Source organism: Miniopterus schreibersii (assembly GCF_964146895.1).
Source record: "Miniopterus schreibersii genome assembly, chromosome: 8".
Taxonomy (NCBI): Eukaryota; Metazoa; Chordata; class Mammalia; order Chiroptera; family Miniopteridae; genus Miniopterus; species Miniopterus schreibersii.
The window spans coordinates 11,106,339-11,132,725 of NC_138109.1; the positions used below are offsets into that span (position 1 = coordinate 11,106,339).

At 41.0% G+C, this 26,387-nt stretch overlaps 1 protein-coding gene across 1 annotated transcript; it reads right to left on the reverse strand.

Moving 5' to 3' along the window:
* Positions 1-303: 303 nt before the first annotated feature.
* On the reverse strand, positions 304-25,358 carry MICOS10 (mitochondrial contact site and cristae organizing system subunit 10). The gene is made up of 4 exons (XM_081146216.1): positions 24,594-25,358; positions 4,200-4,247; positions 3,069-3,178; positions 304-552 (listed from the first exon to the last, which is right to left on the reverse strand). The coding sequence occupies exons 1-4, from the start codon at positions 24,655-24,657 to the stop codon at positions 538-540; spliced, it is 237 nt and encodes a 78-aa protein (XP_081002342.1). The 5' UTR covers positions 24,658-25,358; the 3' UTR covers positions 304-537.
* Between the last annotated feature and the right edge of the window lie 1,029 nt (positions 25,359-26,387).

Consider the following 26,387-nt stretch of genomic DNA (forward strand, 5'->3'; position numbering starts at 1 on the left):
AAACGTGCCCTGCCGGGCCCAGTGGTGAGAAGAACATACACATGGTAAAGAGCTGCTATCGCGAGGCAAGACTCCTCAAGACATTCGTCATCTTCACCAGACCACGCAGCAGCAACCTCCAACCTCCGATTTATGAGGTGGAAGCAGTTCTGAAAACTACACATTAGGAATGCACAACGGCTGTGGTTTCAGCAAGGTTCTCAGAGAGCTTGGGACCAGGAGGTTACAGCTGCTGGCAGTTCAAGTATAATCTTCCTCATGCTCAGATACCAAAGGCAAAGAAATGCAGGCAAGGCACGAAGCTGCCTATTTTTGTTTAATTTATTTCTTTTAAGACCACCTTCTTGCAATTTCCAGAGAGAAAATACAAAACAAGAAACAGACTTGGTTTCAAATACAGAAACAGTGCGCTGGAGTTTAAAACGCTGCTGATAACTTTGCTACAGGAGAATGTCAGCTTACTCCAGGGCAATCAGTATTCCTGAGGAACAGACATGATTTCTCTTCTCCTCCCACTGGGATGTTCGCAGGTCAAAGTCACTGCTTCTGCTCCTGTAAAGGATGGACACTCCGGTTAGAACTGTAGAGATGGCATTTTGCCAACCTTCTCTAACTTGCTACTGCAGTTCAGACCCAAGGGAGCAATGGGCCAAAACCTTACCACCCTGTTTGCTTTAAAACTGTCTCACAAGAGGACTGCATACATCCTGCCCAGGCTCTGAAGAAAAGCTCCCCAAACATTGAAGGATAATAGGGAAGGAGAGGAACAGGGCTAAATAATCGGTACCTGGGTAAGTATATTCCTAAAGCCACCAAAGGGACAGATCACAGGTGAGTGGGGGGGAAAAGGCGCCGGAATCAAACAGCCTACTAATGATGGGATCTTTGGCAAGTTTCTTAACCTCAGTAAGATTCAGATTTCTCACCTTCTGAATGAGGATAACAACACCTCTCTCGCCAATCTACTGGGGGTGGGGGAGGTCTAGAGAAAGGATATAGAGCACCTAGGATGATCCACAGGGTATAGCAGGCACTCCAGAAGCAATTACCGTAATATGACTACATTCAAAAAGCCCCAAGTTGGGACTTTGCTCCTTTTTTAGAGAATGGAGGATGACAACATCAAGGCACAGACTCAAGTTCAGATAAAGTTACAAGGCCATTTTGGAGCAGTACACACAAGGCTATAAAAAATGTACCAATATTTTCCACAGTGACTCCCAGCCATTAGATACATAATATGCATATAATCACCCCTGAGCCATTTCCATGGAAACTCAGCTTGGAACACTTCAAACAATTAAAAGACCTGGAGCTCCTCTCCTGTTCCTCTCTGTTCTCTCCCAAATTCAGCTGTGGTGCCAATAAAGTGAAGATCTGGGAGCAGTGGAAACTGCCTGTCGTCAGCTTTGTGCCACACAGCTGCACCTCTTCTTGTGCTGTCCCTCTCATTACCTCACCCTGGCTCTGGCACAGAGATGGCTCATTAACATGGAGGATGGCGAAAGGCCTGCCACTTCCTAATTGGCCAACTCTCTGCTCCCAGTTCTCTCTCCAAACACGCACAGGATGGTTATGGGATGGCTGGTAGACAGCTGACACTGGACAGGTTCTAAGAGACTACTGAGCTGTGGTGCAGCACTGTCCTTTTAGATTTGGTGAGAGCTTTTGACCAGAATTGGGACACTCATCTGTACATTTTCTGCCCTACTTATTATAATGGAACAATGGACAAATCAATCACTCTGTCTTGGTTGGCCTCAACTACAATAACAAACATACCTATTTATATAATACCTCATAGCTTAAAGCCATGTTCACATTACCCTCACAACAACCCTATAGATAGAATTATTACCCTCATCTGATAGACAGAAAAGAGCATCTCAGCAGCAAACAACTCAGGATCACATAGGAAGCAAGTGATAGACCAGGCAGGACTCACAAGCTGGCCTTCTGGCTTCTGTGCTCTCTCCACTAGCCTCCTGAGGCTGTCGAGATCACAGTGATTCTAGCTTAAGGGTAACCCAGAAAGCAGATGATTCTGCATATTCGGGGAATCTGAAGTTCTTCACTGAAGTTTGTATTGCTATAAAGGGTATGCCTTAGTAAGCCTGGGGCAATTAGCACATCTAATAGGATCTACCATTTACTTCATTCACTTCACATTTATTTGAGCGCCTACTTTGTTCCAGGCCCTGGAGATACAAAAATAAATACACTCCTCTGGTCCTTGAGCACCCTGCTTCCCATGAACCCTTCCCTTACACCCCAGGTAACCAGTCATCTAAAAAGTAAGGTGATGAGTGCTGGCCAGTGTGGTTCAGTTGGTTAGAGCATTGGCCCAAGCACTGAAGGGTCTCGGGTTCGATTCCCAATCAAGGGCGCGTACCTGGGTTGCATGCAGGAGGGGATCTATCAATATGCCTCTCTCTCCCCCACTCCCTTCTACTCTCTCTAAAAAAAAAAAAATCAACGAAAAAAATATCCTCAGGCAACAAAAAAAGCTGCTACATACAAAATCTTCAGGGAATGTGCCACCTTCTTCCCTCAAGGCATGTGTTACAATTTTTCATTTTGTCTGAATCATTAAAAACACATCTATAGACAAGGACTTCAGCAGAATTACGTGGGGCATATAGTCAAGAACCTACCCTCTTCAATAAAAAGCAGAATAATGACTGAACCCCAGAAGCCTTCAAGTTTAGCCTCAGGATGTGTGAGATGTTTACAGGGCACTCTGAGATCTGAACAAAAGTGCTACTTACAGATATTTAACACAAGTCTACTTTACCATGACGATACACTTTCAGGCAGGTTTGTCAATTCCAGTCAGCTAACATGAGCATAGATCTGAATGCACATATGCATCTCAAGGTACAGGGGAGGGGGGAGACTTTAGGCACCAAAGAGGTGTCAACATCACTAAAGGCCGCAGAGCAATTAGGATCTCAGTGGTGCCCCATGACACACACAGCTTATTCACTATCGGTACTATAAAGAATTCTTCAGGGACTGAGGAGAAAACTCTTTTTCCTTGGAAAGAGAAATATCAGTTCAGTACATACTTTGACATATTTTCCATGTAGAAGATATGGAGCTTGGAAATCATGCTGACAGTTGGAGTAGGCCATTCCCAATCCCATGCCAGAACCAAAGGCTAGTGGCCACATTCTTCCTAGAGCAGAAAAAAGAAAAACCCAACAGGGAACCATTATGAACAGATACAGCTTTTTTCTCTGGCTCAACTACATTTGCTTAGGGTTCAATAAATATTCAACATGCATCACACAGATGACTATACTATGCCACATTTTGTCAATGTTTCACTAGTGGTCAAAAAAAAAAAAAAAAAAGAAGAGGGAGGCTAATAGTAAACTTACTAATTTACGAAGTATTTGTTAAGTACTTATGCTGCCAGATTTGAGGTATTAATAATGATATATGTCAACAGTATATAATGGTAAAATAAGAAAACAGTAGACATAGTTGAACCTTTTAATTTCTCTTTATCAGTTCTAATGATTTGCTCATTTTAACTAATTTTTTACCCTTAGGAGAAATATTTCAGTAAAGTGCTTGAATTTTTTAAATATCTAAGAATTTCACCAATATTTACATATTTTGATTATAGTAAGTCATAAGGCTTACTTAAGCCAATACTGTAAATGATTATTTCATATCAGCACAATGTGTTATTTATGATTGTATAGTTATGTATTTCCACCAGTTCTTCATGGAAAGAGGGCAATAGCCAAACTTCGGCTCTTCCACAGAATGAAAGGGATATTGCCTGCCCTTTGCTTAGAAGAACTCTTGGCCAAAAAGCATGTGTATTTCTGGTCCAGTTATTTATATTACTAGCAGAACTCTCATTTTCAAGTTCCTTTCCAAAAAATTATAATTAATTAGAAATATCTGAGCATGCAGATTTGGCCAAATGACTCACTGGCATAAAGTACAGGCTTTTTAAATGATATCATATTTCAGATATCAAGCACCCTGACTCAATGCCCAGGGGGAATGCTGGAGATGCTCAACCCATTTTGACCTCTTCTGAGTCCACATTCTTTGTCTAGCTACCTAAACTCATAAATGGCTGGGTTGGCAGTCATGCAGCTGTACCTTCCAGAAGTGTCCCCGCTCTGTGTATGTACACTAGGGCATTATGTTGGAAAGGCAGTAAGAGTCATACTTACTTTTAAAGAAGATAAGTGAGAAAACAAGTCCTAATCCAAAACCAGTACCTGCAAAGAGGGAGGGAAAGCATGTTACATCCCATAATAGTAACTTGACAAAAATAAAGTGAACATTTCATAAATGTGAACAGCTATAAAGATTTTTTTTTTTTCATAATCTGGCATAGAGTTGATTTTCTTATTTCTACTCTTCCTTCTTGTTGTCAGAGGTTTTTTAGGTGCTTTTGGTCCCCTGCCCACAATAGGGGATAAAAACGTTATTCCCCATTCTGTCTGCTCTTGGGGGTGAGAGAACAGTTCTTGAGGACAGGCTCTCTGCACTGCTGGGAATACTCTCCTGCCCGTTGGCAGGGGCACCGCAGCCAGAACATCAGAAGTAACGATGTCAACTGGAAGCTCCCGTTGTCATTTCAACAGTTTGAGTGACAGCTGCTTTCTGAGGAAGATTTGGAAAGGAGTGATCCAGAACAATTCTTAAAGGTTGTCATAAGCCAGTGTCCAACATGGAGATTAATCCCCTCCCCTCATACTCATAGGGCATTTTTAACCACCATCTTTCCAAATGAAAGCACATACACAAGCCTATTTTAATGGTCTGGTAGAAAAAAATTTGTAAATATCCAATTTTAAATTAAACTTCACAGGCACCTAAGCTTGAAAAAATGGACCAAATCCTCATTTTTACCAGTATTTCTCAAACCTTGGTCATTCTAGTGCTACCATCACAATTTTTGCTAAATCCACACATTACCTGTACAATTACTTACTTAATAGTTTTTAAAAAATCAATGCATGTATTTAATTCAATAATTTTAGCCTCAACTTAATAATACTGGTATAATCACAGATCTGAGTGCTTGTTGTATTTTTTTCATAAAATATATTAAAATGAATGTAGAACCAGTAAAACAAAAATATTTGTCTATGGTACCACTTTAGAAAAAAAAAAAAATCACCTCATATACTTCAGTGACACATATCCCAAACTTTGAGAAAAACTTATTTTTCCATTACCAAAAAATTTATACCTGCCAAGGAAGAGAACCAAAATCTGATTTTTCTCCTTCAGATTTGATAGTTGTTTTCGCACCTTTCAGAGCATGCTGATGCTTTACTGACTGTACCATGGTCCAACAGAGTCCCTGACTACCATCTTTATAATTTAGCACCACATAAAAGTCCCAGTTCTCACTTGCCTAAATGGTTTTCAAATTTGTGCCTCTGAAATTCCAAGAGCTTCCTTTCTATCTAATCATGATTTTAGGCTACCACAGTGTGAACATTCAAAGTCCTCCTCAATCAACCAACCTGATCTTTTCTGCTCCAAACACAGAGAACTTCATCACGAGCAAGCAGGCTAACCCACTTCTTTTCTGATCCACCTATGCAACCACCCAGCTGATGAAGAAATATTTATGCTATTACCCAGAATAATTTCTGATCACTCTCACCTACCGTATATATGTGGCCATGATGTATGTTTCTTTCCTATGACTGTATCCTACACAAATATGAATTTTAATTAAAAATTATTACTTTGCCCTAATAGACCTTGCATTAGGGTACTGATTTGGTGCCCAACTTTAATATGCAACATCTGAAAATCACTCATGTCATCCCAATTTCCATATAAATTGTAGAAAACTAGTCATTTTACAGACACAATAATTAACCTACTCAAGACTGACATAATGAAAAGGAAAAGGAACTAACATTTCAGTATTTCCTATGAGTACCTAACATTTTCTTCCTTCCAAAAACGTATCTGTTAAACCAAGCAACAACCTGATACGGTTAGTATCATGTCCCATTTTCCAGATGCAGAAAAAACCTGCTCAAGGATACTGTTTACTTAATAGTAGAGCAGTGAACTGGGCCCAAGTCTGCCAGACTCCAAAGCCACTATACCCACTATATTCCTGACACTGGATTCCCCTACAGTTTCAAGCCCTAAACAATCACTACCTCCCAAGGGAAACTAGAGTATCAAGACTTCTGCTGCCAGTGCAGTAATATACAGCCAAAAACAAATTGTGCTTCCCATGCAACAGCCCAGAACACTAAGCAACCAGGGTAGTAACAAGTCTACACAAGGCCAAAAGGGCTTGTTCAGATTCCTTCCCAGACTAATCCAACCGCACATGTCACAGACACAAGTCTACCTGATACGCGTGAGTCAACTTCAGAGAAATGGGAGCTATCGCGATTGATACTCCTGGCAAGAATCTGCTGTTGCTTCGTTTATAAAATGGCACAGGGCTCAATTTCAAAACGACTTGCCTCACCCCCTTGCAGCTGGAAGATGAGTAAGACAGTAAAATTGGTACTAGAAAATGAGGTAAAGGATTTGGACCGGCTTACAGATTTCAAACCAGGCAATGGGATGGGGAGGTAGGCCAGTAAAAACATAATGGCTTACAATCAGAGCTTTTGGTCTTCTCCATCTGGAAGGCAATTTTTTGGCAAACAAATCAAAAGCCCAAAAGGAAAATATTTCAGCATTTTTCTTGTCCCTCTGACTCCATGCCTGTCTCTCCTATTTTCCCCCCAAGGAAAGAAAGCTCTCTGATGCTCAACTTTTCCTAGCAGTATACCAAGAACGATGCTAAGCCCACTGCTAACAGTATTGTTCAACCACAAAGATAAGAAATGCTTCAACATCAATCAATACAGATTTAAAAATCTTTAATCTCTAGACTTTATTTAAGTTCAGGTATACGTCCAACCACCTAGTTTCGTTCCTAGAAAAGGAAGTTATCTGCAAGTATACGTGAGATCAAAATCACAGTTCAGACTAGCCAAAGGCAGTATGTGTTCTGTGATCTGTTAAACTGGGCTGCTCCATCTTAAATTCTTAAAAGTTATTTCCTTCCTCCATTTCTATAAGACACAAAATAACAAGACTTTCCTTTTCAGAAAAAAATATGAAAAATGATTTTTAAATGCCAGTGTTTTACTTAAAGTTAACTATCTCAGTTATTTAAGAGATAAACAATGGTGGTACTACTGATGAGTTTTACAGGTTCAAGTTCTCACATGCTCAATTTTCTTTTAAAAGGCAACAAGTTGCTTCAAAGAAAGTCCCACCTGATCAGGGGACACCAACTCTGCAGCTGTTTCCACTAAAGATTGGCACCTCTACGCCAGGTTTAAACTTCATTAACAATAAAACATGAAAGGTCTGTCTTACAATAAAAACAAACCAACATGGAAAAGAGAAGAGTTTTCTCTGCCTTTGGCCACTTTTTTTCTGTTGTTGCATGACAAGCTCCCTTAGAGGAAAAAAGCCAAAGGAAAAAGTACAAAGCATTTTTCACCTTCCCTGGAAGCAAATATTTAACTATGAACACAGTTTATATAACTTTTCCTCCCCCCACACAAGCCTGTTCTTTTGGTCCATGCTGTCTGTCTGGAATGACAAATAACCCTAAAGTAAAGAAATGCCTGATTATAGGTACACATCTTCCTCACGGCAAAGCCTAGTTATGGGGGGGAGGAGGGGGGGGGCAAACAAAAAAAACCCACAACAGAGGAACCTTATGGAATTGACATTAGGCAAGGAGCCCATGCTCTGAAACCATTTCTTTTGGAGAGGAAAAAGAATTGGCACAAATTCTTTCAAAAAGAAATTACTCCAAATCAATCTAACCCTGCACTTTAATGCATGCTTAGTGCCCAAAAGGACATCATAAAACTGGCTAGTAGATAAACACACATTTTTAGGAAGGAGCAACTCCCTAACAGCTCATCTAATACTATTTTAATAACAAAACAATGGAGAACTCACTCCCACTAGCTACATATAAAATACTGCCTTATCTTATGCCCAAGTGGATTCTATAACAAGTTTAAAAGAACTAACAGCAGTATGCCAGTGTACACATTAAGCCACATTTTGTGTAAGAAAGAGGGGGAAATACATGTTGATGGCTGTTACTGAGACATATGGACAATTTCCAGTTAGTCAATGCAATTTTATTTAGAAAAATCTCTGCCCTCACCATGCCACATGTCATAAAGCTTTACTCCATCGCAAATAATTAGGAAGCAAACATAATCAGCAAGAATTAACAAGCAGGCTACATAATCCGATTGCCGTCTTGAGGTAGAAGTGTACTTTAGATGTCAGTCCCTCAACAAAACAAGCAGGAGCAATACCCACTCCTGCCCAATCAACTTTGTAAAAGTTGCAATTGCCAATGGACTTTCAGTTAAGAAGGAATAACTCATTGTATGGAAAGGCACAGAAAAAAACAAATCCTCAGTTCTCTTAGAGAACATTTCTCTAAAATTTCAGAGAGGAGGAAAAGTCCACAAACCCACCTCACTGGTCTATTCATTATATGTTATTTATATAATAATGAAGGTCTCATTCCAGCTCACATTTAACACTTCAAACCAAGCTCCATAAGCCTAATACATAGTTATCAATGCTAAATTTGATCTGTATCTAAAAATTAATTAAAATTGCAAAGCAACTCAATTTTAATTTGTATAATAACATATATCAAGATATACGAGCAGAAACTTTACCATAAGCAACTGGCAGTTTATAAATATGAGAAGCTACAGGAATTATAAGCAAGTTTTTAAGATCCTAGAAGCCATGTGCCAAAAAACTTTCTTCTTAAATGTCTGAAAGAAAAGATACAGCTTCCAGAAAATGAGGGGCTTGCTCTCCTGCTGAGTGGAATGGCAGGAGCACTGATGCTGCAGTGAGACAGGCCGAGTTCAAATCACTGCTGACTCCTGACCTGCAGCTCTCTGGCCTCGGGTCAATGACTTAACCCCTTCCGGCCTCAATGTGCTCATCTGTCGAGTGAAGACAATCTTACAGGGCTGCAGTATATGGAAAATGTAAGGTATCTAGCAGTGTCTGACAGAATTTAATAAGTGGTAGTAAGTTCTGCCGCCACTCTAATAAAACTCAGAAGACATCAAAAGTGTAATGTAATAGTCCTCTATTAAAATATCAGTCCCTGGCTCGCTCAGGATCACACTCACTGAGGGTGAGCCACAGCTGAAATCAGAACCTTTTCCCCCTCTTTGCACGGTTGACTATATATACTTCACTGGCATTAGCAACTGTTTCTGGGAATACATCAGGTTTCAACTGATATATGTATATATTTTATTTATTTTTAAATAGGGGATTCCTTTAAACTCACTGTTGAACTAGAATATTTTGCTCTAAAATACAATAAAGATTTTCCTAGAGCTGTCTGTCTGTGTTTAATAAAGTTATATTTATGCTTTGAACATGGATTGCTTCAAATTGACCTATTTATAATGGGCATGTTTTCCTGTTCAATCATGTTTCTATCAACACTATTACAATCATCTAATGCATTTGTTATGACAGAACAAACATGAATATGCTTTTATAGAAAAGTACCCTAGGGACTGAGTTTAGTGAGAATTACATTTCCAAGAAACATTCCTGATTTATGAAAGATGCTCAGGGCCCAATTTATGAGGGGGGGAAAAATTTTTTTTCAGTCAGTTCCAAACTGTGTTACTTAATCCTTTGAGGCAAAGACAGATTGTCCCAGGTGTCCATGTGTAAATGCCAAGTCATGTGAATTAACCAAGAAAGAGTGCCAGACCAAAGACCCAGAGATGGTAAATTCAGTCTGTATTAATCAGCTTCTCAAAAGTCAACACTGCTGCAGGGTATAGAGGAAACAGACTAGAAAGGTGGCTATTTAACAAGACCTTAGCCTTCCTGTGGCCATCCAGAGTAGAGAGAGGCTGAAACATCTGTACAAATTTCTCGGGTGGACATCAATTGCCCACATTCTGAGCAGAACAAGGAAACCAGTCAGCAGAAAGAAGTAAAGATAGGGAAGGTAAACGTGGAAGGCATTACTGGTGAGCTCTGCTTCAAGAAAAGCCAAGCTCACAAAAGGGTCCTTTGTAATGGGTCTCTGAGAACCACTTTTTAAAAAAATTCATTGATTAGAGAGAAAGAGAGAAAGGAAGGAGGGTAGAGAGAGGAAGCAGTGGGGGGAGGGAGAGAAAGAGAGAAAGAAGCATGGATTTGTTGTTCCACTCATCCATGCATTTGCTGGTTGATTCTTGCACATGCCCTAACCAGGGACTGAACCCACAACCCTGGCACATTGGGACGATGCTCCAAACTACTGAGCTAACAGGCCAGGGCAAAAGGGTCCTTTTTAAATGAGTGTGATAGCATATGATCCAACTTTCGGAATCCTGACACCCATACAACTTTCCGAGAATACACAAAAGAACAAACACGGCTATACACAAGAAAAAGTTGAAGTTTCAAAAAACAATAAAAGATGCAATGCATTATTTTTATTTAGGGGGAGATGCTTTGAAGGTACTAACATTTATAGTGTCAAGTACTGTATTAGGTTTCTATACATTATTTCATTTAATCCACAGAACCACCTTTTAGGTGTATCATGATCCTGTCTTACAGAAGAGTAAACAATGTAGAGGGGTTAAGTGACTTCCCCAAGTACACACATCTATAAAAGTAGAATTCAAACCCAGGCTGTCTGCCTCAAAGTCATGGCTCTTTCCTATCCACAGGGATAAACCTCATAGAGAGGTCAGTAGCAGCAGGGGGATATCTATTGTTACAAGTGACAACAAAGTGTTTTTCTAGATTGTGGCACTATGCATAGGTAACTCATGATTATGTTACTCTCCAGTCCCTCAAGAAAACAACAGAAACCACAGATATTTGATTTATCAGGAGTGGTAACAAAAACCTGAAATTACTTAGAATCAATGAGCAAGTCAACAAATCAAGCCAGAAAATACTTCCCTGTGCCCTGACTGGAGATAAAATGAATCCAAATGGGCTGAAGGCTAATAAATGACTCCAAACTGCTCAAAAGGGTATTTTGCTGCGAGTCCCTTCCCTCCCAACACCTCTAACCCCTCCTCATCAATATTGGTAACTGGATTCTCATCCTTATCAAAGTAAATATAAGAATCAGGGACCTATTACACCCTATGTACACCGTTATTATAGCTATTATATTGTTGCCTTGCCTATTTCTGATTCAAATGAAACATTCAAACGAGAAACAAGTACTATTAAGTTATTTTCTTACACATTTACTTGATTGATGTTTATTAGCATTTATTAAGTAGAAGGCACTGAGAATAGATTTCTTTATTCTTGGAGCAAACCACTCCAGTATACTGTATTTATTCTCTGAAAAGTGGGAAGAATCACATAGTGATCATACATCAGTTAGAAGATTATATGGGCTTGGGGGTAAAACAGATTAAACATGACTGAGAGTAAGGTTACTCAGTTGTGTGTCAGTCCTTGAAAAAATTATGTAACTTCTCCAGGTGTCAGTTTCTTTGTGTGGGAAATAAGAATACTAACATTAACAGTGCCTATCCCTGACCTGGGACAGTGAGGATGAAACAGCATAATGTGTGCAGAAAGCTTGGAAGAACAGTGCACTACACAGAATCGCTGTCTTTGTCTTCTCCCACAAAAAGCCTTTCAAAAACAAATCGAAACTTTAAATATCTACTGAGCACTGAAGGGTAAAAGTACTGGGTTCAACAAGGGTCAGAAATAAGTAAGACACAGGCTCTTCCTTAGGCAGCTTGTGATCAAGAAGGGATAACAAGTCAGGTATCCATAAAAGTGAACAAAAGGAGATCCTCAGTACCTTGAGAGGGACAGTTGTGTCAGGAAGATTTTTTTTTTAATCTTCAAGAAAGAGGTAGCATTTGAGTTGTCTTAAAAGACAGACTTTTAATGGCCAGAGTTGGGGGGGATGGGCATGTATTCCACCTGGTGGCAGAAAAGCTGGGCTTGTGTAGGGAAAAGGGGGGTGGGGTGGGGGAGGGCAGCGGTCCGGCTAAAGCATGAGGCATGTCCTGGAGAGCAGGAGATAAGGCTAGAAGGAGTGGGAGCCATTCTGAAGGTACCAGAAGCTGGGCCAAGAAGTCTAAACAGCACTTAATTCAGCAGGCAAGGGGCTTCCCTGAAGAGTTCTTAAAGAGGCTAACAGGATTGAGGCTATGCTTTAGGAAGATTCATCTGACCAAGGTGTGTAGGATTACTTGGAAAGGAAGAGACATTTTGCTGGCAGAATTTGCAGGACTTAACAACTGATTAAGTGAGTGTATGTGTATCTGGGGTTTTGGAGGGTGCAGTGGGGAAGGCTGTCAAAGAAAATGCTGAGACTTTCTACCTGGATAACTACAAAAACATTGGTGCTATTTATAAGTCATCAAACAACCTTTTAATACCAAGTTTCTTAATAAATCTAAAATACAACTTGATTTATAAAAGTGCAACATGTACATTCTTTTCAGGAACGCCATACAATATTAAATAAAGAACATTCACTAAGCACTGATGTTTTGGGATTAAATCACCCCATTTTGATCCTCACAATAAACTTTGTTTATTGGCCCCATTTTATAGACCAAGAAACTGAGACACAGAAAGGTTAAGTAACTTGCCTCAAGTAACACATCTGGGATTTGAACCAGGCAGTCTGATTCCAGAGGCCTGGTCCTTGGTTGCCATGCTACGTTGCTGCCAGTGTAGCCTCCTCGAAGACATACAAATTATAATCATACTATTATAATCATTCATTTTGACTTACCAAAGGAAACTAAATACCTTCCAAAATTCATCCTGGCCAACACTATGTGTAAGCATTTCCTTAATTATACAAACTGAGTACCTACCGTGTGCTAGGCACTTCACTAGTTCCTGCACTCATTTAGTGCACTGTCTAGTGTTGGAGCCAACTCATAATTAGAAACTCAAAGTACAAAATACAATAAGAGAAACAGGAGGTACTAGAAGCACTCAGAAGAGCATCAAACTATCCTGGAGGGTTAGGGAAAGGAGGGGGAGAGACAGTGGCAGAGAAACAGACCACAAGGAGTACAGATTCTCTTTTCCACTTGGAAAAGAGAATGGAAAAATGTTACCTTGCAAACTTTGGTCCCTCCTCACCAGCCCTCCCTCTACCTTTCCGTATTCCGTGCTAGGCAGAAGTGAAAGAGACACTATTTAATGTACCTTTGATCAGGGACCAGGAACTTCTGAGTAGGGGTGGTGACAATAATGATTCTGAGATAATGGATCCTTAGGTAAAGAATACATAGTCATGGACACAGACAAATAGAGATAGAAAAGGGGGTCAAATATTTTTTTAAAAGATGCCACTGAGTCTACATTTAAGATGCAGTTGGTGCAAAGAGTGACTATCCCAAACTTACATTGCAAAGGTGCTGGAAGGACTTGCCTAAACTTGGGGGCTTTCTGTGAGCAAGCAGCCTTTTCTTTGTTATTCAAATCTGGTTCTAATAACGCGCCTGAGACTATAAGGCTAGGTAGGACACAACACCCAGATAACTTCATATTACAGCAGCACTCTACAGTAGCATTTCTTAAAGGCATCACTATTCTACAAAGCCCCATAAATATCCCTCTCCAAATCACTGGACTTGCATACTTTAAGAAACCAAAAATTTAGTTTTCATAAACTGAGTGAAGAAAAAAAGTCTTTTAAAATACAAGTTATGCGCCCAGCCGGGCGTGGCTCAGTGGTTGAGCGTCAATCTAGGATCCAAGAGATAGGGGCTCGATTCCCAGTCAGGGCACATGCCCAGGTTGCTGGCTGCAGCCGATCAATCATTTAATGTTTCTATCTCTCTCTCTCCCTCTCCCTTCCTCTCTCTGAAATCAATAAAGATATATTTTAAAAAATAAAATATAAATAAAATACAAGTTATGAGCTAAAATAAAATGAATTTCAAGTTGCACTGAAACAAGGAGAAAAAATAAGCTGTGATTTTTCAATGATCACAGCCAATCTTTTCTTGGACTAATAGCATTTATTCTAATATCAAGACTATCTGATTAGAGCAGTTATATACTGTACTTTTGCTTCCAATCAAAGTGGGATATTTATGAGCTTACAAGTTCAGGATTTGTCATATATAGGCCTATGCTGAAATGGTAAAAAGAAAAAAGAAAAATCCCTACAACTAATGGATTTCAATTTATTCATCTGAAATGATGCCAAGAAACTAGCAGCTTTCTTAGAACTACGTTCCTAGTAAAAAGTGAATTATGTTGCTTTAAATCAACTGCTTCAGTTAATCATTTAAAATCTATCAAACAGGAATTCTGAGTGGTTTATATGTGCAGGTACTGACAAACAATCAGAAACATTTGTTCAAACTTGTAAACATTTGTCAAAGTTAAGTAAGTCTACAAATCCATCAACAATTATGTGAGAGTGTTACAGTAATTGTAAGTTATTCTATGCATCCTAATGCAGGTTTAGGTAGAATTTCAATTCTTCCCATATGTAAACTATTAATCAAATAGCTTTAACATTCTAGCAGAAGATACATCACTGAAGCAACCTGAAGAGTCTGTGTAACCTTAAACAAGCTCCTTGGCCACACTGTGATCTGTCTGCCCACCTGCCCTCTCTCCCAGATATGCCCTGTACCACTTTTATTCGTCCATATTCTCATATTTTTTCTAATTTGTACTTAAGTTTATCTTGTATTTCTTGTTCCTGTCACGCTGTCTCTTTAAAGAGCGTTTCAAATTCATTTTCTCTACTTCTTACTTTTAAAAATGACAAGCTAAATTGCTGTTAATAGTTACCAATTCCAACAGACTTTCACTTTATAAGTAATACAGTTCTTTCTTGTCTTTTTTTTTTTTTTACAAGCATGCATTTGGTTAAAAAAAAAAAAAAAAAAAAAAGCCTTGAGCCCAGCCGGGTGTGGCTCAGCGGTTGAGCGTTGACCTAGGATCCAAGCTATCGGGGTTCGATTCCCGGTCAGGGCACATGCCCGGGTTGCTGGCTTGATCCCCAATGACACTATCATTGATGTTTCTGTCTGTCTCTCTCTCTCTCTCCTTTCCTCTCTCTGAAATCAATAAAGATATATTTAAAAAATAAAAATAAAAAAAATAAAAATTTTAAAAAAGCCTTGAAATGATGAGCTATGCAATTTAAAAAGTCATTCTAATTATTGTTTGTTCCTTTTTCTTTTCTTCATTTCCCATCTTGTTTTCAGTTGCTGAGAGAGTATATGCATACAGATGTATGAATATATGACCTTGTGTTATGTATTAATTAGTCTGAAAGGGCTGTGGCTCAATCCCCGGCCCCAGTCCAGTCTCATGCAGGAGGCAACCAGTCGACATGTCTCTCTCAGATGTTTCTCTATCCCTCCCCTTCCTGTCCACTTTCTCAAAAAAAAAAAAAAAAAAAAAAAAAAAATCAATGGAAAAAATATCCCTGGGTGAGGATTAACAAAAAAATCCCAAAAAACTGACCATGTATTTCTGGGTCTATTTCTGGACACTAGCCGATTCCACTGATCAATGTGTGTATCTCTTCTCCAATACCACACTGTCTTATTTACCGTGGCTTTACAGTAAGTCTTGAAATCAGGTAATGTTATTCCTCCAATTTGGTTTTTCTTTTTAAAAACTGCTTTGGCTATTCTGGATTGTTTACATTTTCATATAGATTTTAAAATCAGCTTCTCACTTTCTATAAATATCTTTGAGCATTATTTTTCTTGCTGGAAAAACAGAGATAAACTTCCTCACTGAGTTGCTAGGAAAATAAAAAAGGGATGAATGTTAGTGTACCAAATACGATGGCAAATAACAGGCACTAAATTAATGTTAGCTTCCTCTCTCTTTCCCTCTCCTGGCCTTTAAATAAACAGGACCAATCCAGCAATGCCTTAACATTTCACTAGTGGGTCAATGGCTGTAGTAAAAATATTACCACACCAAATGACTTTTATAAGTAAATATTTGTATTTTTACTTGGATTCGATGCTAAAATGCACTTGCCAGAGAAAGCAATTCAGCATATTTACTAATAAACTGTTTCAGACCACATTTTAGGAAAGCATAAAACCACAGCCAGACAAAAATTTAAGTATGTTTTCAAGTTCCATATAGCGCTTAATTACATTATTTTATAATACTAACAGAAAACTCTCCTCTAGCAAGAGCACAATGTTCCATTATTCATATACTGCTGCTGTAAATGGAAAAAGCATTTTTGTACTTGTTTAAAAATTGTTTAGAAATACATACAAAAGCTATTTAGCAATACATATAACAAACAAAACATAGCTACTAATTCAACAATTAACATATACTAATTTGAAACCCAAACCTATAAACAACCAAAATCCTTTGAAGTATTTTAGTTTAGCCTAATTGATATCACTCCCTGACATGGAGAGGTATCAGTTTGCAAACACAGGCCACCAAAATGGCAATTTTTGGTGAGCCACCAATACTTTGTGGTAAACCACATTTATCAGATGAACTGATACTTAAAGAAAAACAATAATTTGCTTTCTTTTTCCATAACTTTATTCAAGGCCTCTTTTAGTGTATTTTTTAACATTAAAATGGCTTGAAACAATCAGTTTAACTACACTTTATTGATAAATGGATGAATACACAAAATCTGCACGTTAATTCTAAGGCAGGTCATCTGCTAAGTCATTTATTGTCCTAGTTTCTTAACAAGGAAGGACCAAGGCCAAATCCTTTCTTTTCAAGAAGATGAACGCATGACAAAGCAATAACTTTCACTAGAAAGACCAGCAATTGCTACACAAATGTTATATGTTGACCGAGAAAGCAATTCAGCATATAACCAATGACCTATCTCAAGACATGCCAGAAATTAACAAACTGCAAAATGTTACTCGGGCTCTCCTCCTGCCTCTTATTGGTCAACTACACCACCATTATCCATTTGCAGACTTGGCATTACCTCTTCTCCAACCATAACGTCTCCTTCCCCTCTTTTAGAATTCCTGAAAAATGCATGGATTAGTAACACTAGATATCCCTTACTCTGGTATCAGAGTGGAAATGAAATGCAGGGAAAAGGACACAACCAATTTTATATCTTTTCAAGTCACATTAGGGATTCTCAAGACCTCCATATGAATCCAGGAAACACTGGGATCAGATTTTCCTCAAAGTCTCTTCCTGCAAATCTGCAATTCTGAGACCCTGGCCACTGTCACACACACATAACTTTGGTCATGAAATTACAGTCCACAGCTCAGGCCTTTAGCATTCAAGAGTAAGCTGCAACAGGACTTTGACGGCAATGACAGTGCTTCCATGTCCCACACTTGCAGGGCTTAGAAACTCTCACATCACAGGGGAGCACCTCCATAAGTCTCATAACTGTGATTTTCTCATATCCTAGAATCTTAACTTTCCCTGGGAAACAGAACATATATAACCTCCCATCCAGTGCAGAGTAACATGCACAAGCCCCATATATTGGCAAGATCCTATGCCTCCTGTTCTCATTAACAAGAATGCAAATTTCAGCTGGTGATATGTGTATTAAGAAAACTTGGTGCCCAGCCAGCGTGGCTCAGTGGTTGAGCATCGATCTATGACACAGGAGATCCCAGTCTGATTCCTGGTCAGGGCACATGCCAGGGTTTCGGGCTCGATCCCCGGTGGGAGGCATGACTCTCATCATTGATGTTTCTCTCTCTCTCCCCCCGTTCCTCTCTCTAAAATCAATAAAGACATATTAAAAAAAGAAAGAAAAAGAAAAATTGGTGCTCTTTTCCTCCCTCGCTGCTTGAAGATCGGCTACCATCATGAAGGACAGAGTAACTATCCAGACCAGGAAGTTCATGACCAACAGTCTACTTAAATGGAAACAAACGGTCACTGACGTCCTCCACACCCGGAAGGCAACAGTACCTAAGACAGAATTTGGGAAAAACTAGCCAAAATGTATGAGACCACACCAGATGACATCTTTGTGTCTGGATTCAGAACCCGTCCTGGTGGTGGCAAGAAAACTGGCTCTGGCATGATTTATGATTCCTTGGATTACACAAAGAAAAATGAACCCAAACATAGAGGTACAAGACAAAGCCTATATGAGAAGACGACCTCAAGAAAACAGAGGCAGGAACACAAGAACAAAATGAAGAAAGTCAGGGGGACTGCAAAGGCCAATGTGGGTACTGGCTAAAGTGAGCTGGAGACGACAACAGGAGTAAAGGTTCTTTAGTGACTATCTTCGTGATTGTGCAGATTTTGTGAGATGATTAATAAACTAAGAGCTTTAAAAAAAAGAAAAAGAAAAGGTATATTAATCTCAAGCCTTATGGATGAACTTAGGCAACACATGGGTAACAGTGGCAGGAATAAGAATAGAAGCCAAGGAGAGGGGTAAAAATGTGAGGGAGAGAAAGATAAAGAAAGGAACAAGGGCTGAAAGAAACGTGCAATGAACAAGGGAGGTGTCTATCACAGGGGGTGTTTTTGTTTTGTTTTGTTGATCCATGGGCTCAATTTATCAGATCAAACCATACTAGAACCACCTATCCTACCATACTCCTATTAAACACAAAATAAAGAGATTTTAAAAACAGAATTAATGGTGGAAACAGAACTGCTTTCTTTTTCTTTATAAATCCTCACAAGAGGATATTTTTGCCATTGTTTTTCAGAGAGAGCAGAAGTGGGGGGAGAAAGAAACATTGACAGGAGAGAGACACATCCATTGGTTGCCTCCTGCACTTGCCTCAGCCGGGCCAGGGATCAAGCCTGCAATGGAGGTTCGTGCCCTTAATCAGAATGGAACCTGAGACCTTTCAGCCTGAGGGCCAAGGCTCTAACCACTGAGCCAAACCAGCCAGGGCTTTCTTTCCTTTCCTTTCTTTTTTTTAACAGGAGGCAATCAAAGTATAACACATGCGCATGATGAATTCATAGACATAATAAATCCATGAAAATTCCCCAAAGACAGTCGGGCAACAAGGGATATATAAGACACTCTGGACAAAGGAACAAGGGCAGGGTATTAGATTTCAGAAGTGAGATGTAGTTGAGGAAGAGTGGAACACACGCGGCAGGAAAATTCCCCTAGGTGACTCAGAAACTATGGGACACGGGGTATCCAGCCAACAGGCACCTGCCAGAAGCCCTCTTGTACAACCATACTTAATTAAAATTAGGATAAAGCAGCAATCAAACCAGGGACCCTTCAGTCTTCAGTCCGATGTTCTAACCACTGAGCAAAGCAGGCTAGGGCTCTGTTTGAATCTTTTTTTTCTTCTTTTTAATATATCTTTATTGATTTCAGAGAGAGGAAGAGGGAAAGAGAGTCACTGATTGACTGCCTCCTGCACGTCCCCGACTGGGGATCGAGCCCATAACCTGGGCATGTGCCCTGACAGGGAATCGAACCGGAATTTCCTGGATCCTAGGTTGATGCTCAACAGCTGAACCATGCCTGCTAGGCTCTGTTTGAATCTCTTGGGCAGGAAAGGGGAGAGGGTCAAAGGTTTCTTAATAAACAGCTTAAAATCAATATCCCAAAAAGCAGCTTCAGGGTGGCATATTTTTGGTCCCTTCAGTCCTGCCTTTAAAACTTTAAATAATGAAGTTTCACATTCCATAAGCTAAGTTGGTAGACTGCTCCCAATTTCACTGATTCAATTATTCAGCTCTGAGAATAGGTCAGTTCAGTTAAATGTGTTGAGTCTCACTCATTTCAGGAGGTGGTGATGCACATGGGCTCCCAAAGTGAGGCCTATACTGTGTATGCTAGCAATCGGGTAATTTAATAAGGGGTATGTCTATGAAAACTGAAGGAAAAAAAAGGTTAATGATCAGAGCAAATTATAAACCAGTTTCTGATTGCTGTAAGGCTGTCAGTTAAGAAGATTCCTGGATATAAGGCTCAAAGTTTCTTGCTGGAATGAGGACAGGCAGTGACTATCTGATAGTTCCTCCTTACGTCTCTAATGATGCCATCAGGTGCTCCAGTGAATCCTGCATGGCTTACACCGCATCATCACTAAGATGTAATGATTTTTCTGAAGTTTATATTATGTCTCTTAGCTGCAATTTGCAAGGCTTAGAAAAGTTTTAGTTCTTAGTAATTCCAAGTCAATGGATGAGAGAAAAAATGAAACATTAGTTTGGAGGATTATAGACAAACATTTAAGAAAACTAGGAAAATTCAGGATCCAGTCCAGTTTATAGGTGAAAAGTAAAATTTGAAAGACAATTAGCACCAAACCAGTGACTTACTAAGGTCTATTTCTGGAATAAAGAATAACTTCCTTTTGTTGACAACTCGTATTCGGCTTTTGTTGATGTCTCCTAGTTTAACTCTAAGCTGACTGCTTTCTGCTTCATTTTACTAAATAGGTTTAAATAAAGGACTTGCATTTGAAAAAAAAAAAAAAAAAGACACTTAACTGAACTAGAGTCTAATATCCACAACAGTGTATTACAGATTCTATGGAAACACAATTTCTCTCCCTAAAATCACCCTCATTTTTCTCAAAGATAATCAAATTAACAGAACTGCTTTTCTTTGATAGCAAAGGGAGGGGGGAAGAGTATTTATAAATATATCTCTCCCTAAAGACCAAATCGTATGAGAATTTTCTATTAACACATTACTCAAGCCTTAGAGCAAGAGATCCTTGAAGAACACTTTTTTTAAAAAACACTACCTAGCGCTGACTGGCTCATTTGGTTGAGCGTCGTCCTGTGCTCCAAAAGGTTGCTGGTTCGATTCCCAGTCAGGGCACAGGCCCAGGTTGCGGCTCAGTCCCTCTTAGGGGGCATGCAAGAGGTTACCTACCAATGGATGTATCACTCTCACATTGATGTTTCTCCTTCTCTTCCCCCCTTCCTCTCTTTCTAAAAAAATCGATAAACTATTAAAAATATATACATAAGTACCACTACCTAATGTACAAAAGTACAAGAGCTATTTAACTCACCTGGGCAACATCTAGGCCAAATATGAGCAACTAAAATACTTTTTTCCCCAGCAAACCAGTGGGAAAGAAACAAAAAGGCTTTAGCCAAACAGCTCACAAAGGGAGCTGTCCATTCACCTTGGCGTCCCTTCATCTCTACCAAGGTAGAGAGTATAAAATTATCAATCTGTAACTGAAAGCCAGCATTGGTCCTTTCTTCCCTGCCTACATCTTCTAAAATACTTCTGTCTCATGACAGGCTGCCATTCCGAGTCTCCATTTCCATTTTGAAGTACCAGAAAAGCAGGTAGCAAAGAGATTTAAAGAGTTCTAGAACCTCACTGCCTATTCCCAAAGGAACAGGAACTAGTACACTCACTACAGAAGGGAGTTCATCCCCACAGTCTCAAAGACCACTCAGACAAAATAAAGCCTCCCAAAATTAGACTTTCATGCTTTATCTCTCTTATGCTCAGTCTCTAAGTCCATCACTGAAGGGACAACCCCCTGGAAATCTGAACTCAGCTCCCCCCTCAAAATGAAAAACCCCCTTTCAACTTCTCCATTATCATTATCAGATTCCATTATGTAAGCAGAAAAGCAACCAAAATCATGACCTTTATTTCTCCCTATAGTCTTGCTCCTGCAAAATGTAATCAGTTACTAAGTCTTATATGTTATTTGGTATAAATGAGGTACACACACCCCTCCTGTTTTACTTCCAAATTCTGATCAATGACATTACCACTTACCCAAGTTCTAACCTTGGGGTCATCTTTATAAGAAATGAAGACCAAGCAAAGTTAACCAACTGGAGAGAAAATAAAGAAAACAGCACTTACTGAGTTCCTACTTTGTACTTGTCACTGTGCTGTCCTAGGAAGTGGGTTATACTATTTTCATTTTATAAATGGGGAAAAAAGTTTGGAGTCTCTCAAATATTCCTTTCTGGTCTAACAGTGACTTTTATCACTTTGCATTTACAGTACTGTCTGTCTCCTTTATTCCAAATCTGTTCTGTATAAAATATTGCCAGAGCAATCATACAAAAATTTCATTATATCATATCAATTCCCTGTTGAGGGCAGTGAAATGACTTCTGCTTCTCTATTTGCCCACTGACTGGCCCAGAGCTCACTAAATACTTGTTGTGTAAAACCATTCCATGACTCTCCATCAGGTTAGGTGTAATGAGCCCTGGAAGCAGAAGTAATAGTTTTAATCTAAGACAAAGGTGTTGAATCTACAGAATGCAAAAAGCCAATGGCAACTCAAAAGCCTTAAAGACAAAGTGGAATCTCTCCATGATATTTCACAGTTCTGACTCCACCCCAACTAGCCTTCTTTGGGGGACAGGGGTGCTGAAACTACAATGCCTGGGTTCTAACTCAGCTCCTCCACTTCTAACTACTTAATCTTTCCATGCTTCAAATTCCTCCTCTATGTAAGTTCAACTAGGCCTCTGCTCAAATTCTTCCACTCTCCAAGATGACCCAAGTCCAAGTAATTCTTCAAAGGGCAACTAAAGGCCCATTTCCCTTGCAAACTCCTACTGGATGACCTTAGCGCATCGCTCCACTTATTTGATTTATAACAGCATTACAGCAAAAAGAGTCTGAATCACTTTTTAATTTTTATCTATAATCATACATCACCATGCCTCATTTAATTATTTCACCTGCGTATGCCATACGCTCCCCACCAATGTCCCACTCATGAAAGACAATGACACTACACGCTGCCTCATGTGATCACCACTGGAAAAACAATATCAGTATCAACAATTATTACTACCACCCTTTACTAAATACATAGTGCCAGGCACTATGCTAAGTATCTTATATAATTTTCTGACCTTCACTCTTCATAATCCTTTTCGGTAAACCTATCTCTTTTGTCCCCATTTAAGGGAGACCTTACCCAAAGCTCCAAAACCAATGAGGAGAGGGGTAAAGAGAGTGGGTGACTTCAAACTCAGCTCTGTCTGCCTCCCATTCTTAACTATTACTACATCATCCTGTTTGGTAATTACTTGGTCGTTTCATATCTAGATGTTAAATCTTCTCTCCTAAATGTTAAGCTGTAAACACTAACAAAGAAATTGTCTATTTCTTTGGCCTCTTTCAAAATAACCCATTCTTAATAAGTGATTCATACTCAAGCCTTTACATAAACTAATTTAATCCTCACAGTAACTCTGTGAGATAACAGTAATTTTTATGACAATTTACAAATGAGGAAACAGGCATGGAGAAGTTAAATAACCTACCCCGAATCACACAGCTGGTAAGTAGGGAATTCAAGGGTGAAGTGGTACCTGTGACACATCACTTATTCCCTTTTCTCAACAATTGTTATTAGACATTCTTCTGGGGGTTGGGGATGCAGCAGTGAATAAACCAAGGCCATCCCTGCTCTCCTGGAGCATACGATCTAATTTCTTTTCTTCTATTTTCATTCAAGGGCTATCCTCTTACATACTCATAAGGCTTCCATACAGAAGTATGAAATTTGGAGAATAAAAATTAGCATAGAAGAGCGAGCATGGGACTTGAAGCCAGAAAACCCAGGATGCATTTCCAACTTTGCCATTTCTTAGACCCTGGGCAAACTCCTTCACCTGACTCTCAATTTCATGACTTGCATGAGGAAATGTATGAAGCTGCGCACCCAGCACAGCGCCTGGCACTTAGCATTCGCTCAATAAAGAACTGCCCTCTTGCCCGGCGAGCGTGGCTCAGTGGTTAAGCATCGACCTAGGATCCAGGCGATAAGGGTTTGATTCCCGGTCAGGGCACATGCCCGGGTTGCGGGCTGCAGCGGATCAATGACAATCTCATCATTGATGTTTCTATCTCCCTCTCTCCCTCTCCTTTCCTCTCTCTGAAATCAATAAGGATATATTAAAAAAAAAGAAAAAAAAAGAACTGCCCTCTTTCCCCTCCCCTCCATGCAGCGACTTCATCATTTGTGTCGTCCCTGAGCGCGTGTAAAAAAGACTCCGCGGAGTTACGCCCAGGACTACAAAGCGGCCCGGGTCTTAGTTTGCAGGGCAATTCTCATCCCAGGCCACCGTCGCTGGGTCTCCGGTTTCAGGCCCTGGACTATTGTGACGCCGATCCATCAGGTTACAAGTCGGGAATGACAGCAACTCACGTTAGGGCCTGGCAGTGTCTATCAAGTGCTCCCGATGACCTTCTTTAGAAGGCACTTCTGTTTCCGCCGGGGTGGGACGTGGCCTCCTGACCAGGCTCCGCTCGCCGCAGGGGAGAGGTGGCCCCGGGGAGAATTTCGAGCCTCTGGCACGAGGCTGTGCCCTACATACCGTTTTTCACTCACACCTCTCCTGCCACCTGCCACCCCAACCCCCACCTCGTCGGCGCCGCGACTCCTCCCACTCGGGACTCCTCCGGCCCGGGTCCCCCACCGCCCGAGTGACCTCCCGCCCGCACCGGGGCCACTCGCCCTGGTCTGAGGGGCTGGAACAGGCCGGGCGGCCTGACCTCTCGCGGGGCTTCCCTTCCGCCCTCCGGGTCAGCGGAGCCTTACGCCGGCTCCTGGGCTCCGGACGGTGCCTGCCAGGGGCGAAAAGCCCTTTACCTATTTTGACGACCGTATCCGCCATGCACCGGTCCCACTTCCTGCCGAGCTCTGACTCCGACATGTTTCCCACCCGGAGCTCCGGCTTCCCTCACGGCAGGGCCCCCAGCGCTCGGACTCCAGGGAAGTCTCGCGAGAGCAGGCCGCGGTTCCCAGACGCAAAAGACGGGCCGCGACTTGCCAGATATCGCGAGAGGATCTGACTGCTTCCGCCCTTTCCAGGTTTTTTTGTTTTTTTTCTTCAGTTGGTCGTCAAGGTGACGGGTTGGTGGGAGGCCCGAGGTGACCCTGACCTTGGAGCCGCGCCTACGCAGGGGGTTGCGAGGCTGACGGGTTTCCAAGGTGGCGTCCGGAGCCCCGTCTGGAAGGCGCTTCCTCCGCGCCAGCTCCCGGCGTCGGCCCTGGGAGCTCCCGGGACGAGCGAGGGCACAGCGCTTGGTCTCCTCATTCATCGCTTCCCCGCCTCCACCTTTTCTACTCCCTCCTTCACTCGCCTTTCCAGCGAAACTCCCGCTTGCACCACTCACTTAACATAGAAACTGCTCTGGCAAAGGGCACCTACTGCTAAGCAAGCGAAGGCTCTTTGGCTCTTTGGACGGCGTTGGACACAACTCGCGCCTTCCTGATCCCGCTTGTCTCCGCCTCTCTCTCCTCGCTCGGACACCCGGTACCCCAGTCTTCCCTAGGCCCCCTCTGACTCTCCCCTTCGGGGGTCCCCCCCGGGCTGCTTGGGGAGTGTTGTTTCACAGGATTCCTTCCGCCGGTGTTCTTTTCACTCGCCGCACGGTCCCCGAGTGATTGCACAAGAGCCAAATTCTGCACAGGAGATGTCTGTCTACCCCAGGCTTCCCCTTGGTGATTCAACCTCTTCGCTGTTCTCATTGGCTTTAGTCTTCCTTCCCCGTTTTCATTCTCCATCCTGCCAACAAATACCAATTGGACTATATTATTCCTTTGATTGGAAGCTATCAATGACTCCCCTTCATCTGCTGGATATAGCCAAGCTTCGACAAACCCATTCTAAGAAGCCTACATTAGGAGACCTCAGAGGGCCCCCCCCCCTTAATCATCTTGTTGTTACAGGAGCTTGCCTGCCCCTGTAATTCTCTGCGTCGTATTGAAACATCTCTTTATAGAAGTTTGTATCTGCCAGGAACACTGGAAGCTCATTCAGGGCCTGACTGCCCTCTTTTCACCTGCACGCTCCCAGTTCAGAGCACAGTGCCTTGGGCAGTGGGACCTTCTGTGAAAGATTTGTTTACCTGGGTCAAATTCATTCACCCACTTATTTTTTTTTCCATCTATCGTTGGCAACTTGAACAGCAGGATTGCTGTATTAGTCCTTGCTATGATAGGGCCCCTTCTTTCAGGAAGGCTTCTTCTGTGACCACTGCCTTCTAGTGCTCATCTGAGCTACATATCAAGTTGTGTTGTAACTGTTGGTGTGTCTCTTGGATGGGACTGTGAGCTCCTTGAGACTGGAGGCTGTGCCGTCCCTGTATCCCCCACAACTAGCAGAGAGCCTAGAGCATACTGGATTTTCAATAAATGCTTTTCGAATGGGCGTAAGAATGAATGGATGTGTAAATAAATAATTGATTGAATTAGGAAGAGAGGGAAAAAAGTCTTTGTTCTGGAAGAACTTTATAGTGTAGCATTTGTGTTGAAATAGAAAAGGAAAATTAACTTCACTAAATACCTATGATGTGTCGCAAGTAGCACCAGGCATCTCATATCATTTCATTTATCCTCACAGCAGGTTGAGATTAGTAAATTTTTCACAGATTTGGAAAC